Source organism: Danio rerio, chromosome 10 (assembly GCF_052040795.2).
Source record: "Danio rerio strain M-AB ecotype USA chromosome 10, GRCz13ab, whole genome shotgun sequence".
Taxonomy (NCBI): Eukaryota; Metazoa; Chordata; class Actinopteri; order Cypriniformes; family Danionidae; genus Danio; species Danio rerio.
The window spans coordinates 21332382-21350431 of NC_141030.1; the positions used below are offsets into that span (position 1 = coordinate 21332382).

The 18050-nt window shown below is 38.2% G+C and overlaps 1 protein-coding gene across 4 annotated transcripts; it reads left to right on the forward strand.

Moving 5' to 3' along the window:
- The first annotated feature begins 2165 nt into the window (after positions 1–2165).
- pigo (phosphatidylinositol glycan anchor biosynthesis, class O) lies at positions 2166–14336 on the forward strand. Of its 4 annotated transcripts, none has more exons than XM_087270410.1 (12): positions 2166–2393; positions 4870–5351; positions 7071–7102; positions 7553–7696; positions 7868–7991; positions 8107–8266; positions 8698–8877; positions 9009–10554; positions 10659–10862; positions 11003–11190; positions 12286–12356; positions 12839–14336. In XM_087270410.1, the coding sequence occupies exons 4-12, from the start codon at positions 7570–7572 to the stop codon at positions 12966–12968; spliced, it is 2730 nt and encodes a 909-aa protein (XP_087126536.1). In that variant the 5' UTR covers positions 2166–2393; positions 4870–5351; positions 7071–7102; positions 7553–7569; the 3' UTR covers positions 12969–14336. The 4 variants fall into 4 exon arrangements, with proteins under 4 accessions (XP_087126536.1, XP_087126537.1, XP_087126535.1 ...); XM_087270411.1 differs by having other exon boundaries at positions 7074–7102; XM_087270409.1 differs by lacking the exon at positions 7071–7102.
- Positions 14337–18050: the final 3714 nt, after the last annotated feature.

Genomic DNA, 18050 nt, shown 5'->3' on the forward strand with positions numbered 1-18050 from the left:
TGCTATGCCATCATACATTTTGGAAATAACCCATCAAAGTGAAATCAACTTTAGCTGTTGTCCTACTGTTGTTTAATAGAAATAACCTTTTTACAAGTAGCCAAACTTTTAATCTAATTCTTGGACCTTATTCTTGAGAGAAATGAAAATGACCAATGAAAAGATCCAAAGCACCAATATTAAAGGTAATTTTAATAATAATAATAAAAAAGTAAATTTTAATACTAATTAGGCTATTGTTGTTTTCCCTGAATTTTCAAACTTTCAAAAGAGGCTAGAAAATGATTGTGAAGCTCTACATTATTTTTAATATTTTAATTGTTTTTTATTCAAATGGCCAAGTTCTGACTGAGGAAAGCTAAGTGTGCTGACCAGGTTGTTAGTTGCCTAACAAATGACAAAAGGCTAAAATGCGTTTCTAATGATATATGATGTATTAACTTTATATTTAAAAAATAAGTTGTGTCCCCACATTCGTGTGGGTTTTCCCCACAATCCATAGACAAACGGTACAGGTGAATTGGGTAGGCTAAATTGTCCGTAGTGTATGAGTGTGAATGAGTGTGTGTGGATGTTTCCCAGAGATGCGTTGCAGCTGGAAGGGCATCCGCTGCGAAAAACATGTGTTGGATAAGTTGGCGGTTCATCCCGCTGTGACGATACCGAATTAATAAAGGGGCTAAGTCGAAAAGAAAATGAATGAATGAATACGTTTTTTTTTCATATACGGTACATCAACCATCTAATCTAGCTAAAAATTGTGCTTAAATGTCACTAAATGGAGTAATTAAACATCATAATTAAATAGAAAATGAGATGAAAACTGCAAAAAAGTAAAAAAAAAAAGTGCAAAAAAAGTTCCTTTTACCAGGCTGGCTACGAGCCTGCAATATAAGAACTTCCCTAGTTGTCTGGTTACAAAATGTCTCCAATTCTTAATGTATCACATGCTTTATGTTATAATCAAATATGCAAATTAAGAAATATATCATTAAGTATTTACAGAATAAAAATGCTGGGCAAAAATATGAACACTGGATGAAAAGTCTTTCTTTTTGACATAATGGAGTTTGGGAACTTAAGTTTTTTATCATTGCATCGTTTAAAGAACACTAAGCAAACCAATTATTCGTTCATTTTTTTTTTGGCTTAGTCCCTTTATTCGGTCGCCACAGCAGAATGAACCACCAACTTCTCCATTATATGTTTTACACAGCTGATGTCCTTCCAGCTGCAACCCAGTACTCGGAAACACCCATACAAACTCACCCCTCAAGTCATGCAATGACATTTATACAGGGTTAAGTGTAGTCTGCATGTAAAATATACTGCTCAAAAAAATAAAGGGAACCCTTAAACAACACAATGTCACTCTAAGCATTCCCTTTATTTTTTGATCTGGTGAACAGGTGAATTGAATAAACTAAATGAGCCTTGGGGTATGAGTGTGTGTGTATGTGTGTGAATGAGTGTGTATGAGTGTTTCCCAGTACTGGGTTGCAGCTGGAAACACATCCACTATGTAAAACATATGCTGAATAAGTTACATGTAATTTAATAAAAACAATAAAATAAAATAAAAATAAAGAAATAAACTGAAATAAAATGCTAAATAAAGAAATAGTTGTACAGTACAGAGTGGCAAGAAGGACATCTGCTGTGTACAACATATGCTGGAACAGTTGGCGGTTCATTCCACGGTGACAATTTCTGAAATAGAGACTAAGCCGAAGGAAACTGAATTAAGTAATGGATAAATTAATAAAGTAATAGATAAAATAGTAATAAAACAAAACTACCTTAAATTACATTTATAATTCATTGTGTACAATTTGTTTAAAATTTGTTTATAATTTTGTTTAAAATAAAACAATATGAAAATTATTTTATAAAATGAAATTTAAACATCTGATTAAATATTTAAAAATAGTTTTGCTAATTAAAATTAAATAATAAAACAAAAGGCGTTATATTCCAGCCATGATATATTATGCCATGCTCAGTTTGATTAAATTGTAATTAAACTAAACTAAATAAAAAACAAAAACAAATGAATTGCCCAACAAAGTAACCAGACACTACAAACTAAACGCGAGTCTACATGCTTTTATTTTGAACATTGGCAACATGAGCTTTTATTTTGACAGCCTTCTTTAACTGTAACCGTCAAACCCACTACGCATGTCAACGGAAGTGGAAACCGGGCAGCGAGATGATCAATATTAAAACAAACCCGCCGTGCTTTAATAAAGCCGCATGTCTCCACGTGTAGAGCAACAGTGAGGCTCAGACAGACCGGGCGGCAGATGCCGGAGACCCTGCGGCTCTTCAGTGCTCCTGCGGCGGCTTTCAGTTCCTGAAGAGAGCGAGAGAGAGGACGAACACGGAGCAAGGTCAGTAACGTTACTGTAAGCATGCAGCACACACTCCACTACAACACCAGCCTATTTACTGCAGTTAGTCATGTAGTGTCAACTAATTCAGCCTGGAGAGAAAATACAGCACACGTTATATTATGCTGTGATAGAGGGAAAGTTATTTAGGGTTTAACAATATTGCTTTCTTGGGGCTCTGTCTTAAGATCTATCTTATTGGCTGTCTAGGCTGCATTTAAGGTATAAATGAGTTCTGTTTAGTCGTCTTGAAGGGAATGTAAATATATTCACTTTTTCTGAATATCAACTGTTCATTTGTACAGACCATAAAAAGTCTAATAAATATAGTTTGTGTACTATGTGTGTATCTGCTCGCTTAACGTTATGTATAGACATGTATAGACATGTATAGAGTCTTAATATTAAAAATACTTCACAAGTGATGTAAGAAAACATCTGAATGTTATTTTCATTATTAAGAGTTACACTATTTTTTAATTCTTTAAATTTTGCAATGTTATTTGTTTTATTAACTATATTACTTGCTGATAATAGTTTGAAAGAATATTTTTTTGTTAGTTTATATTGTCAGTTTTAGTGTATTTTAGTGTATTTCTACTAAAGGAGGTTGAGCCTTCTCATTTATGGTTCATAAACTCAAAACTAGAATAAAGGCCTATCTTTTAGAAAAGCATACACACAGTGCATCACATTAAAGTATGATGTATGAGTGTACTCCATGCAGGTGAGTGGGCTTGACAAACCGCCTGTAGGACACAGTCCTCCTGTCTTAATGCAGCAGACGTTTGGTAAAAAAATACTCATGCTTTACATGATTGCTTCTTTGCTTGTTTAAATAACTCTGAAAACGGGACTGACACAGTTTTAATTTACTAGTACTTTGGTGTTAAGCTGCTTTGACACAATCTGCATTGCAAAAGCGCTATAGAAATAAACATGAATTCAATTAAATTGCATGTGTATGTGCATTTTCATTATTTTAACTACATTAAACTGAGAATTTTATTTCTGCGTTCTGATGTTCCCATTTAGTTTCACATAATGAAACTAATAAAAACTATATAGGCACATTTAAAAATTAACAAAAATGATTTTAATATGAAGATATGAAGGTTTTATTATTGTAATACAGCAGAATATGCTTCACAATGTTTGATTAGTTACTAAAAACATCTACACTTGTTACATGTCAAGTTACACGTGGAGCTAATATAGCAGACAGTTTACATAAGGAATAATTGACAAAGAGTCATTGAAATATTAGAAATATTATGCAAAAAAATATTATACTGTTTTTTTGTAATTCAATTATAAAAGGAAAGTGCATTTTCTAATAATTCAATGGACCGGAGTCAATTATTCTGCTTAATTTCTCAGTCAATTATTCTGGTCACCACACTACAAAGGAACCGTTCAGATGTTGTATTTCAAGACATTTGTCAGGTGTTTGTCCTCAAACAGCTCCTGTGTTTTCATTCACATCCTTTTTATTGGTTTTGGTTTGACTTTTGCTTGTTGAAGGCTGTAAATTAGCATAAATCATTCAGTTTGTTGTATAGAATTGTAATGCTGTCAAAACCTGTCTGGAGCTACTTTAAATAATTACTTAGCTGTGTGTTGAAAAGTAGTTACATTGCTTAAAATGTTCATCAGCCAGTCAGGCACAAGCATTCAACAGTATAAATATACACTGTAGGGCTGCACAATTGATCATTTCTGCATTGATATCGCAATGTGCGCATCTGCAATAGTCACATCGCAAAATATGCGATGTTGAGTCTGAACTACAGTTGACCAGGAGCTACAGAACACAAGCAATTTGTTGGGTCACTGCTAAGTTTAACCATAATAGTGTGAACGTTTATCATTTGTATTTTTTTTTTAGTTTAAGAAACTTGGCACAAAAGATTATGTTTGGAGGTGTAACAGAGATTAATTGGACTTAATTATTTATACGAAAAAAAATGTTTTTCTTACTTAGAATTTTGGTCTTGTTTCTACTCTAAATAACAAACTGAAAACAAGATTATTTTACTTCCCCCATTGGCAGATAATTTAGCTTCTTTTAAGTAAAAAACTCAAAATCAGTCTTAAATTAAAAACAAAACCATATATATTTTTTTATCTTTGAAATATTTTGACTAGAAACGAAACAAAGCAAGAAAAGCATTTTTTGCATTGTGATTTATTCAATTTCTATACCTAATACTGTTTGACTCTACCGAAAAGGTTTAAAAGAGCTTTTCAAACCATCTTTTAAAACAATATTTATATGGCAATATTTATTTTAGAAAATATGTAATATTGCAGAATCAGGTTTTCCTCATATTTTTCCAATAACCTAATACTTTTGACAAATGAATCATAGAAATCATCCTTTCTGAGTCATTGCAAATGTAATCTGTATAAAATGAAACCAATGTTATTTTTTTTTAAAAAAATGTTTGTTGATGTAAATGTCCATCTTTTCCAGAATGAGAAGACTTCCCATTCTCCTCGCCCTCCTCTGGGTCTGCTCAGTGTTTTATGTGGGCATCTTCCTGTTTGTGGGAGGCTTTCTCCTCGTCCGGCTGGAGGTCAACAGAACGAGCACCTGTGCGGACGTCTTGTCTCCAGTAGCTCAGCTGAAGGGTGATTTCTGCCTGAGCGAGCCACGTTTTCGCAGGGCAGTGGTGTTGATCATTGACGCTTTGAAGGCTGACTTTACCCGATATGATCCGGAGAATGCGGCACCCAAACCCTTTGAAAACAAGCTGCCGGTGTTGGATGAGATGGCATCAGCACATTCCTCTCATGCCAGGCTGTACACCTTTCGGGCCGATCCACCCACCACTACCATGCAGAGGATTAAAGGCTTCACAACAGGCTCTCTGCCCACTTTTATTGATGTGGGGAACAACTTTGCATCCAATGCAATCCTGGAAGACAATCTAGTGCACCAGCTGGGACAAGTGGGTGAGTACAACTGAAACTGGTAGTGTTCTTTAGCTTATCCTGTCAAGAGATTATAGTTTTCATAAAGAAAATTAGCAAATTTTCCCCACTTTATGACATGTCTATTATTATAGACTGAAGCCAAGCAAGGCTGAGCCCGGTCAGTACCTGGATGGGAGTACACATGGTAAAGCTAGGTTGCTGCCAGAAATGTTGTAAGTGAGGCCAGCAGGAGGTGCTCAACCTGTGTTCTAGTATATTGATATTGATATTGAGGACTTTATCCGCTTGTTAAGTGGGACATCTTCCAGTCTACCAGGTCCAAGTGCTCTATTCATCTGTATGGGGAGACTCATGAAATGGTAATAGTAAACGTGCACGAAGCTCTAATACGTTCGGAAATCACGATCGCAATATATATGTCCATCCCTAATATCCGATGGCCAGTGAGGGATTCATTTTTTTTTTTTTAATTGTTAAAACTTTGGTATGTGTGATGCAGCAAGCCCAGAAATTGTTGTTTATACCATAACTTTATATAAAATTTACTTTAATGTGTGATATGATTAAAAAGTGATAAACAAATATTTCTCAACTCAAATGAGTGGCGGCTTGGACCCGGATACAGTATTACATACGTCACTAACACGTCACCACTTAACAAGCGGATACTGCCCAGTAAGCGCCGATTTACAAATGAGATGTTAAACCGAGGTCCTGACTCTCTGTGGTCATTAAAAATACCAGGATGTTCTTCAAAAAAAAACAAAAAAAACAAATAGTAGGGGTTTAATTCTTGTATTCTAAACAAATTTGCCCACTGGCCTCTGTACATCATGGCCTCCTAACAATCCCCATATTATAATTGGCTTCATCCCTCATTCTCCTTTTTACCAATCAGCTGGGGCCTCATGTATCAACGCTGCATAACCTCAAAAACTTTGCATACGCCAGTTTTGCGTCACGCTCACGTTTAGATTTACTAATGATGAAATTACGTGATTGTGCGTTGGTCCACGCTAACTTCCAGTCTGGCGTACGTGCATTTCTTGAGTGTGTTTGTTTTATTTTCATTGGTGACTCCTAGAGGCAATTATGTTAAATTGCACACTAAAAAGTATTTTTGAGCCGTGCTATGGCAGCTGTATGGGACAGGATCATCCGCATGTCTAGCAGGTATATAAGTTTTCCATACCATGCAGTAGACAAGCCAAGCATTAAAGTGCAATTTGCAGCAATCGCTGGTTTTCCTGGTTTTCTAATCGTAGAGATCGACTGCACTCACATTGCTATAAAGGTGCCATCTGAAGATGCATATGCATGAATCAGAAACATTTCCATTTAGTTAATGTGCAAAAAATATGATGCTCAAATGCGCTTAACATAATACACACACTTTTATTTATTATTATTAATGATTCCTACTTGTCTTCCTCATGATGAAGAGTAGGCAAAATCTTATATGTAGTGGGGGAAAGAAGAATGAGTTCATCAGATGCTGGATTTGAACCAAGTTCGAAGACTTGATTAATTTAGGCTCACACAGAATCTGCATACCCAGAAATCCTCAGATTTCCACAGATTTTTATCCCATCATTGAGTCTAATATTTACTTAAATGTGTATAAATGTCTTTATTTTAATTTTTAAGTTGATTTCAGTAATAATATTGACAAATATGAAAATGTTCCTTTGATTTATTTACAGTACAGTTTGTAAAGTCATATTTTCTGTCTTTTAGTAGATTTACAAGATACTTGTTTTGTTTACCAGGTAAGTTGATGTAATTGGATTTGCATTGTAAACATTTAAAAAAGTTAGAAAGTTTTTTTTTTCATATATTAGGTTTTTAGTTACGACACTTCCCAATTCATTTTGCATAAATCTGCAGATTTTTTTTCTTTTTTTAACAAAACTCTGCACAGAAATAGAAATAAATGTCTGCAGATGCTACTAATGAGGTGTCATAAGACTTTTGAATTTACCCCATATGGTTCCTCGCCTGATAAAGGGTTAATTCATAAGCATGAGACTTCTTTCACAGCATTAAACAACCTTATGTAGTTCAAATCCTCAAAAAGCATAATTAAACTAAATAATTTGTTTATAATAAATAAGTTTTATTGTATGTAAAAAAATTGAATGAATCCTGTTTAGATTGAGATGCTAAACTGCCATTCTGCTGTTGTGTTTGTTAACTGTTCTATTTCTTCTGTTTTATAGGTAAGAGAGTTGTTTTTATGGGGGACGATACATGGGTGAGTCTCTTCCCAAAGAAATTCCACAGATCTCTGCCCTTCCCCTCCTTTAATGTGAAGGACTTGCACACCGTGGACAATGGCATTCTCCAAAATATTTATCCTACCAGTAAGCAGTATAATAATTTATCACATCAGTTGGTAGGTTGGTTTAAAATGTTGCTTTGTTTGCATTAAAAATAACTTTCAACCTCTCATATGTTTAGATCCAAACACGTTTTCTAATCCAGCTTAATGCTAAATAGTCTATGGCTTAATAGTCTTGTTTTGCTCTCATCAGTGGAGGGGGATGATTGGGATGTGCTGATTGCACATTTCCTGGGTGTGGATCATTGTGGGCACAGATTTGGCCCGGATCACCCTGCGATGGCAGAAAAACTCTCCCAGATGGATGGAGTTATTAGGTTAGCTGCAGCCTCATTTATTTTCCTACATTCTGTCATGTTGTTAAGCTTTTAATACATTTTCTTGCATTATCTAATTGTTTTCCTTCTGCTGCTGTCTCACTGCTGATGCCAGGTCAGTGATTAAGCGTCTGAAGAATGACACCCTGTTGGTGGTAATGGGAGATCATGGAATGACAGACACTGGAGATCATGGTGGAGAGAGCCAGAAAGAGACGGATGCTGCTCTGTTTCTCTACAGCTCCTCTCCCTTATTTCCTGCACCAGGCTCCCAGGTAAAAAGAAAAATCTGATCTCATTTGCCTGTATTTCATGTTTCCCAATCAGTGGGGTTTCAAGAAACAAACAAAAAAAAACTTTTGCCACACCTGAAACATGCTGTCGTCAACATTACTGGTGTAAAATTGCATGATTATAGCATCAGAACTACCCTCAGAAGCTCTCAAATGAGTTCTTGTCCGAAATTAGCAGATGCAACTTTTAAATCCGAAATAACATTAAAACTGACAACTAATAGCAAATAATTTAAAATGGCTCTGCAATACAGTGCATATAAACAAAATCATTTTTAAGAAACAGAATAATTACACCTTTTCACTAATTTCTGTTTTGCTTTTTCATTTCTTAAATGAGAAAATATCTCTAGAGAAAGTGCCCTTTTTCTTTTTACCCAAATATGAAGAGCTCATCGTGTTTATCTTTGCAGGTGGAACCTGAGGTAGTACCTCAGACTGATTTGGTGCCCACACTGGCACTACTGCTTGGAGTTCCCATTCCCTATAGCAGTGTGGGCCAGGTTCTTCTGCCACTCTTTCCTCAGAATGGCTCCCGGGGTGCACCTACAGGTCTCAGCCAGGCTGAGGCGCTGTGGATTAACGTCAAACAGGTTAAGATATTCTCTTAGCCTGTTTTCATTGCACTGTTATGTTTTTCTGCATTGTCTGTCTTGTATTTCATGTTAATTGTCTTTTTTTACCTATTTCACTTAATTCTGTCTTATTTTATATTTCTGTGAAGGTAAACCGCTTCTTGGAGACCTATTCCAACATGGCCAAAGACATCCCACCAGATAGTCTGTCTCAGCTGCAGGCTGACTTCTCAAACATTTCCTCCCAGTACTTGTCTGCTGTCCACAAGGGTCATCTCCCGCCTCCTAAACTAGTCATCTCCATGCAGAACTATCTGACAGCTGTCAGGGAGACTTGTAGAGCCTCCTGGGCCCGATTCAACCCTTTCAAAATGGCTGCTGGTCTATTAATCTTGGCGGTTTCCTGTGTCCTGTGCTACGCCCTTTCTGAGTTGTCTTGTGTAGTCGTTCAGGAAGGCTTGCTCAAGTTGCCCATTCTCTCAGGGCTGGCAGTAGGACTAGTAATAGCTGCAGGTCAGCTGTTTTTGCAAGGTTATTTGGAGTTCTCATGGTGTTTAGGAACTGCAGCACTTTCATCTGAGGTATTATTTCTGTGGAAGACACGTAGAGTTTCTCAAAAATGTAGGTGGTCACTTTCTGGCCTCCTCACGCCAGCACTGCTTGTGCTTTTCCTGCGCTGTGCCTCGCTGCTTTCGGACAGCTATGTCATCTATGAAGGCCACGTGGTTACTTTTTTGCTCTTCACATTGAGCATATATATTCCACTCCGTCTTAACTGGGATGGACTCCTGGTGCCACTTCCTCCACCAGACACCCAGAAGCCTCCAAGGTTGCTGCCAACAACACTGCCATCGTCTGTGGTTAGACGTGAAGCCTCTGTGTTGTTGGTGTGGTTGGGAGTGCTGGTGGGGTCGCTATATGTATCCCTTTCCTTCCACAACTGCCGAGAGGAGCAGGGAACCTGCCAGCCCTCATCTTTCCTCTCCCCACTCTCGCGTGTACAGGATAGCCAGCTGCGCAACCTACACTATGTACTCTCTGTATTCTCGCTGGCCACATGGGGTTACCTTCTACACCGTTGGCTGAGACACTATGGGAACCTGAACTGTTCCAGTTTGACTGTATTTACAGCCTGCTTTCTCATACCACTGGCCTGTGTTTGCATTGGGTTGCACTGGGCAGTGAGTGCCACCCCAGAGGACACCTTCCGGAGTTTGTCCGAACTTATTGGCCTAGCCCAGGTGTTCCTGCCACGGGCTGCCTTCTGCCTGTTGGGCCTGGGCTTGCTCCTGTTGTGGCTGGACCCCATGACTGTGTTCCTCAAGACAAGGACTCCATTGAGCTCTCGAGGAACATCCCTGCCACCCCCTAAATATAGAGCAAGCACGGGAATCAGTCCGCAAGCTGAACTGCACCACCTGATCCCACAGCTCTATCAGCGCATCCGACACTCGCTGGAGGACGGGAGCACAGATGGTGGTGAAGTAGACAACAGGCCAGCTGTGGAGGCTTATGGGCTGGGTACAGTGTACTCTGCTCCTTTGGTCCTGCTTTGTGGACTCTTGGGGTTGGTGCTTCTTCTACTCCATCCAGAAGGAATGGCCCTTGCCTTCCTGCTTCTCCTCTTGGAAGCAGGAGCAGTGCTGCACATTCATGCCTCTAGCACCACCCTCTCCAGCCTGCATAAACACTCCAGTAAGACAACAGTTCATTATAACTTTGATTTTCATTATTACTGCTATTTCTTCTGATGAGCTGGTTCTACTCATGCTTAAAATCTGCTTGCTTTAACCCTCCAGATGATTTCAGTGTTCCATGGGCTCCAGTGGTTTCATGGTCTCTGGCGGCTGCCCAGTTTTTTCATGCTTCCGGACACCTACCAACCTTCCCTTCAATACAGTGGGGTGCAGCATTTGTGGGCTTTCCTCAAGGTCACACAGGGACTTTGCTTCCTGCCTCGTTGGTGACCCTTAACACCTTTGCCTCACATATCATCTTTGCAGGTAACTTCACTTCAGCTTAGGATGTTGGATGTGCTTCTGTATTAAAGACAAACAAGTCGTATATCTGTGTTTTGAAGCTTATAAGATTGCTCAACTGTTCTTTCATTCTCTAATAAACACTGTCTAATTTGCAAATGCAGTTGGCTGTCCTCTGCTGCTGCTCTGGCCTCTGGTGTGCGAGGTGCGTGGGTCCCGATCTACACGCTCAGCAGGACTGGAGGAGAGTGAGGATGCTGTCATGGAGATGAGACTGAGAGAAAACCCTCAGAATTTCAGCTCGTGTCTCCTGCAGCTCGCCGCACGTTACCTCTTTGTCAGTGGAGCACAGGTTTGTACAAATTTCCCAACATTCACATTGCATTATGCTCAAATTACTCTCATTATGCGTACTTTTTGTCACAGATTTGTGACTGGCATTTTTGCTTCTTAGACTAAGCAGTGGTGTATTTTCGAAAACCATCGTTAGGCAGCTAAAGTTTGTATTTGGCAGTTGATTTGACATTTCCCAAATCCGCCATTCCAGTGAACATTCGTAAACTGAGTTGCAAACTTGTATGATTACAACTTCACCTCTAGAGTTGTAGTTCGAAGCATAGTTCCTGGCTAGTCCCAGTTTTCAAAACTTATGAAAACATACTATATAGCACACCTACTTTTAACGTCTAGTTGGTTATTTATTAAGAAATGTATGTGTACTGAATATGACATGGGCCTGTTGGTTAGAACATTTCTGCAGTGACTTGAATGTGTCAAATTGTAAAATTAGACTTTTAGAATAAAAAATAAATAAAAAATAAATAAACAAGATCCTACTTAATAATAATAATAATAATAATAATAATAATAATAATAATTATTACTATTATTGTTATGTAGGATTTTTATTTCTTAATAAATAGCCTACTGTAAATTACAACCATTCATTATTTATATGATTTAAATGTGAGATTAAAATATGTGTTAGCTAAGTGGTTTTATATTTTAGAATAGAATATGTAATGTTCTCAATAATATTTGTAAAGGAAACACTATATGTGCCGTTTACATGTATTTCAATGAATATGGAAAACGAGTGCCAAAACTAATATTGGATTTTTGCATGTTAAACAATACAATTTGCACAAAGTTTGGGGTTTTTCTATATAGTTGTAACTCAACATTTAGAGCATTATTTTATATGTTTTATTCTATAACTAACGTGGTTTAAACGATGGATCTGCGACAGAAGCTTCAGTTTTGAGAAACAATCGTCACTACATCATTCTTTTCCCAAACAATGCATAGTACTATGATAGTTCAGCCGCAAGTTATGTTGTTGTTTGGGAAACGGACCCCAGGCTAGTTTGATCTCACTCAACATGATTAGTGTAAAGTAAGTTGTGAGAGCTTTGTAAGTGTAAATTGTAAGTGACTTTATCTTTAGGTTTTTGCATCAGTTTGTGCTGCAGCCATCCTCAGGAGACATCTCATGGTGTGGAAAGTTTTTGCACCCAAGTGAGTCACCATCTCTTTCTCTATCTCTCTCTCTTTTACCTCATGCAGTTTTATTTTCCCTATTTTAAGATTAAAGATGTTCTAGGAATATCCACATTTTCCAAATTCACAAGTTGATGTGTTGAATGGGTAATTCAGTGTTGTTTGACAACGTATTGTACAAGGTGTTTCATCACTTTAATAAAATTCATCCATGCAGCTTATTTTTCGTGTTGCGAGGGTTCAGTGTGCTAACTTTCAGCAGTCTTCCAGAGTAAACAATAACCGTAAATTGTAACTTTCACAAGAGGTAACTTGATGTTCTGCAATATTTAGCTGTCATTACTAACAAACCACAAAGGAATCAATGGCGGCCATTATAAGTGTTGGCATAGAAACAGGAGTAATATCTCAGACCTTCCATCTTTTAATTACAGTAATTAATGTGCCTGTACTGTAAGAACTTGAATCCTTTTGTTCTGATTTATTTTTCTTTTCGGCAGACTGATGTTTGAGGCCTTTGGCTTCATCGTGGGCAGTGTGTTTTTGATACTGGGAGTTGCCATGGTGATGAGGGTGGACCTTTCAGTGGGTGGTCTATTTAAGAAACTCCTCCCTCAAAACTCCAGGTAGCACATGCTACCCCTGATCACGCCCCCTTTCCCAATGACCACACCCCTTATCCTAGTTGAACACATCCCTTACACCCATAAGCCCATCTAGGACTCTTCAAAGATGTGGTGGAGACACTTGGCCATCTATCTCACTGCCAACAATTTGGATGGAAATTTCATCTGGCTTTGGACCAGGGGTCTAAAGCATCTCCTCATTTTCGAAGTCAATAATCCGAAGTGTTTTATAAAAGCTATTCTAGAAGACTGCAACAGTCATAATGCTTTCAACAAGCTATTGAACTGTCAGCCTTTGTTGCTACTGCCTTTTGTATTTGAAAAGAGCAAGACAAAGGGAGATGATCTTTGTGCATGCCTTTTTTACTGCCATGTTCCACAAGGTCATTATAGAGACGAATCAGACGATTAGAAGTTATTATATTGAAGGGCTACATGAATCCATGGTGTTGCAATTGTATAAACTCTGAAAAAAAAGGAACAGTTTACCTAAAATGAAAATGATGTCATCAGTAACTCCCTTATGTCATTCCAAACCCAAAAGCTATCAAGCTGACTCTATATTATTAGAGGATTGAGGGACATTTGTGGTTACCATACACCTTCATTTTGTTGAAAAGTGTAACTACAGCACAACCTTCTGTGTTTTATGGAAGAAAGTAAATTGTTCATCTTTTGTTTGCAACGATGACAGTTTAAATTTTAGTTGAGCTGTTCCTTTAAGACACAAATGCATGATACATCATGAGGACATCATTATTACAGCAGTTGACCTTTATTTATTTTGAGCATTATTTGATAACTGCTCATTGTTAATGTGAGTTTTGTCTATTTCTTAGCAATAACCACCCAAGCATCAGGGTTGAACTAATTACACGTTGTGTTGTGCACCATTTGAATGTGTGTTATTTTGGTCGGTTTTTCATTTTGGCTAGGAAAATAACTGATAACAGGTCACTAGCTTTAATGGTTGCCTTGTTTGTTCTGATGTTAGTGAATGAAATGTGTATTTCTGCGGTTTGCATTGACTGTTATTTATTTAGTTCACTAATGGATTAAATGACTTCTCTCATTTTTGTGAGAAATGCATGGGGAAGATAATTACATCTTGTACTCAGGTTAATTTAGCCATAATGCAATAGTATTTTGCTCTGCATGGTGCATTTGTGTGTGTGAGAGAGGGGCTGATTTAGTTATTTAATTGTTTTTTTTTAAGGAAATACTGTCAAGCCATAGAGTGGCTTTAAATAATGTCTTAATGTGTGGCTAATGATTGAATTACAGCTGTGAAATCATTTTAACTGTTCTAAAATTGTTTCGATTCATCGCTAAAGTTGAGGAAATCAATTAAATATTTTGTACAATTTGAAAAGCTTTGCATGTCTGCGTGTGCGCATTCTTTTCTGTTTGCAGGAGCAATTATTGGCCTGCAGAGTGCACTGTTTCATCTCAAAATATTTCCTGAAATCATTCCGTGGTCTGTAAGTGCCAGGGTAAATTCATTAAAAAGTGCACTATCATTTCCATAGGTAGAGCTCTTTGCATAAGTGGCCATTAAGCTGGGGAATGACCAACAAGTATAACTCTTCTTCTTCCTGGCGATTTCTGGTCTACCTGGCACTGCTTTGACATTTTACCCTTTAAAACACACCCATTAGCTGCAACATTATGGTCCTTGGCATGCTGCCAAAATAGCAGTGACCCATCGAGGCATAGACTTTATCAGACCCCTGAAGGTGTCCTGTGGTATCTGGCACCAAGACCTAAGCCGAAGATTCTTGAAGTCCTAGAGGTTGTGAGGTGCAACTGCCATAAACCAAACTTGTTGGTCCAGTACATCACACAGATGCCTAATTGAATTGGCATCTGGGAAATTTGGGGGACAGAAAAACACCTTGAACTCTTTATCATGTTCAAGCTATTCCCTGCATGCAGTGTGGCGCGTTATCCTGCTGTAAGACATTGTTTCTACCTAGGAACAACGCTGTTATGAATGGATGTATTTGGTGCACAATAATGCTTAGGTAGGTGGAATGTGTCAAATTTACTTCCAAATGAAATTCTGTATCCAGGGATTGCCTGCACAAAATGGCTCAGCTCATCACACTCCCTCCAATGGCTTGTAGTTGTCCCACAGGGCATTATGGTGTCATAATTTTCTCCGTTAATTACTGCATGCGTACAAGACTGAACATATAAATTAAAAGAAAACTCACTGGCCCAGGTGACCTTCTGCTGCTGCTCCAAGGTTGTTATTCTTAGGCGCTTTCAATGTTGTACAGGGGTGAACATAGGCACTCCGACTGGTCTGTGGTTATAAAGCCTCAAATGCAGCAGAGAGCAATGAAATGTGATGTGTTGCTTTTTATAACCATCATTAAAATTTAGTGTGATTTCTGCCACAGTAGAGCTTCTGATGCCACAGACTTGATTCTTGTGGGTCAATCGCATGCACAACACACTGTTGAAGGTATGTGGTTTGTCCTTCCTGAGACCAGGGAGATTCCTTTGGCCCATTTTTTACAGCAGCCAAATTAAGACATTCTAAATAGTGTACATGTATATCGCCCCCTGAAGGGCATTTAGAAGTGAAAACAATCATGGCTACTTATTTGAAGTGCCATTTCAAATCCAAGTGCTCGGAACTGGCCATGGAATTTGGAATAAAGGATTTCAAAGGCCACAACCGATGCACACTTGGGCCCCCGTGACCCTTTATGCAGGGAAGTGGATCGGTGTCGCACACTACTTTTCATTCAGAAAGGCTCCTCCCTATGCCCTAATATTTTGAAGCTGTCATTCCAGAGGGTAAACCCATTGAATGGATTAAGGCATAGGGATGAACTCTTCTGAATTAAACCAACATTTGGTCACATTTTTATTGCCTCCAATTTCTCCTGCATCCAACATATGGAATTATAAGAGGTAATTGTTTGGTTGCCCTCTAATCATCCTAGACCTTAAAATTTAGACCTCGTCATAGGATATTCTCTTCCCCTGGGACTGCTCATACTAGCTGCGTCCAAAATTACCTACTACTAAGTAGGTACTGGCACTGCATTTGAATTTACTACTCGACAGATTGAAAAGTACGCTCTACACCGTATGAAAGGGAGTAGTATGAATGGAACTCAGACATACTACTTCTGCCATTTTGTCATCACCTGACCTACCTGTGTCAGTTGCGTTGCTTTACTCCCATTCATGAGTTCTCTTGAGGGGCATCGTGGGAGCATAGTAGCTTTGGATGTGCGCTTCAGAATCTCACCAGAAGTAGTAAGTAATCCGGGTACTTCTCGCATACTGTTTTTAGCGTACTATATAGTATGTAGGTATGCTATTTCAGATGCAGTCATTGTTTCAGAGCATTAGTGTAATACTTTGATTTTTGTAAAACCATTGTAACTCACTGATGCTACTGTACCCAACCCAGTCTGAACTGGGATCGAACCGGTGATTCTTTGTGTAGGAGTCGGTTGCTCTAACTAGGAGGCTCAAGACCATGGCCTGTAGCATCTGTCGCTAGAGCATCTATTGGAGGTCAGAGGAGTGAGGTTTACCTGCATAGCACTTCTCTAGCCGGCCTTCGTTACACTCGCCTCTCTAAACCTCACCCCATTCCAGACGAGCCCCCACGTGTGACCCACCCTTCCTACTGCACCCAACCCGGTCTGAGCTGGGATCGAACTGGTGATTCTTTGCATGGGAGCGGGTTGCTTTAACAAGGAGGCTAAAGACCATGGCTGTTACCCGCATTATATAGAAACCAAGGAGATTACATCAATATACTAGCAACTTTGGACCAAGTAATCAGAAGTTCATGTTCGCTCTGGAGCCAACTTTGCAGCAAGACAAGAGAAATGATCACACAAGACAGGATTGTTTTTTGTATCAAAATAAATGTGATTTATATTGTAAATATTAGTAAAAAAATGAAATATATTAAATAAAATAACAAAACAAATCATACTCTAATTGGGACTTTGAAAGAGTTTTCCCCAAGTAAGAAGTGATTAAAATAAAATCAGGTTCCACTATATCACTTGTTTTCTTCACAGAAACAAAGTAAAAGGAAAATAATAACAATTTCAACACTCCTCAGGTAAGTAATACGACAGTAATAATTCAAACACTTCTGAATAGAAAATTTGGTCAATGATTAAACCGACAAATTTTTTTCTTGTGAAATACCAAAAAATCTTGGCAGGATGATTCATTAGTCCATCAAAAAATGTGAATGGTTCATCGGTTCAGTTGTGAAAAGTTCAAGTTCAGTTCAACAAATTAAATGTTTATAATGCACCTGTTGCAGTGTTTCGTTTTCAACACCGATTAGTAGCTCAGTCACGAAAAACAGAACCAATTATAGACCTGAACTATAAGGCGGCTCGCCAGTTTCCACCAATAGCGAATGTCCTCCAAGATGGCAGAAACAAGAATGTTTTGGACCTTTCGAACTCCACATGTAAGGAAACGGGACCAACAAACAGAGAGAAAAAAAAAAACCCAACCAAGAAAAGCTGTAGTAATAATCAAAAGGAATCTCTAATGAACGAAAAATCAGGCTAATCAGATTTGTGCTTCAGACGTTTGCTGTCTTTGATCCAAACGACGATTTGAGTATGGGCAGTAGTATATAACGGCACCTAAATCAACTTTCAACTGCTGATCTTACTTCTGATTTCTCAAATTTGGCACACAGGCTGCGAGCTTCAGCTGTTCACTTTTCTCTTGCTTCACTCTCCTTTCACGTTGTCATTCTGCCTCTCTCAACTCAACGTGGATGACATCATTCTGGAAGCCGGAGCTAGTATATTTCCACTCATAGTTTATTAGATGTAATTATTTTTTTTGTATTATTCGGTTATATGTTCTTTTTTTCTTTTTAATAACATTGTGACTATTACAAAACACAAATAAAATTATATTACATGTACTACAGTTATTGTTTATTTATTTGGTTAAAGGGCTTATTAAGGGCTGCAGTAACCTGGGTTACACATGGCCTCTAACATCTGTCGCTAGAGCATCTTTTGAGGTCAGAAGAGTGAGGTTTATCTGCATAGCACTTTGCTAGCTGTCCTCC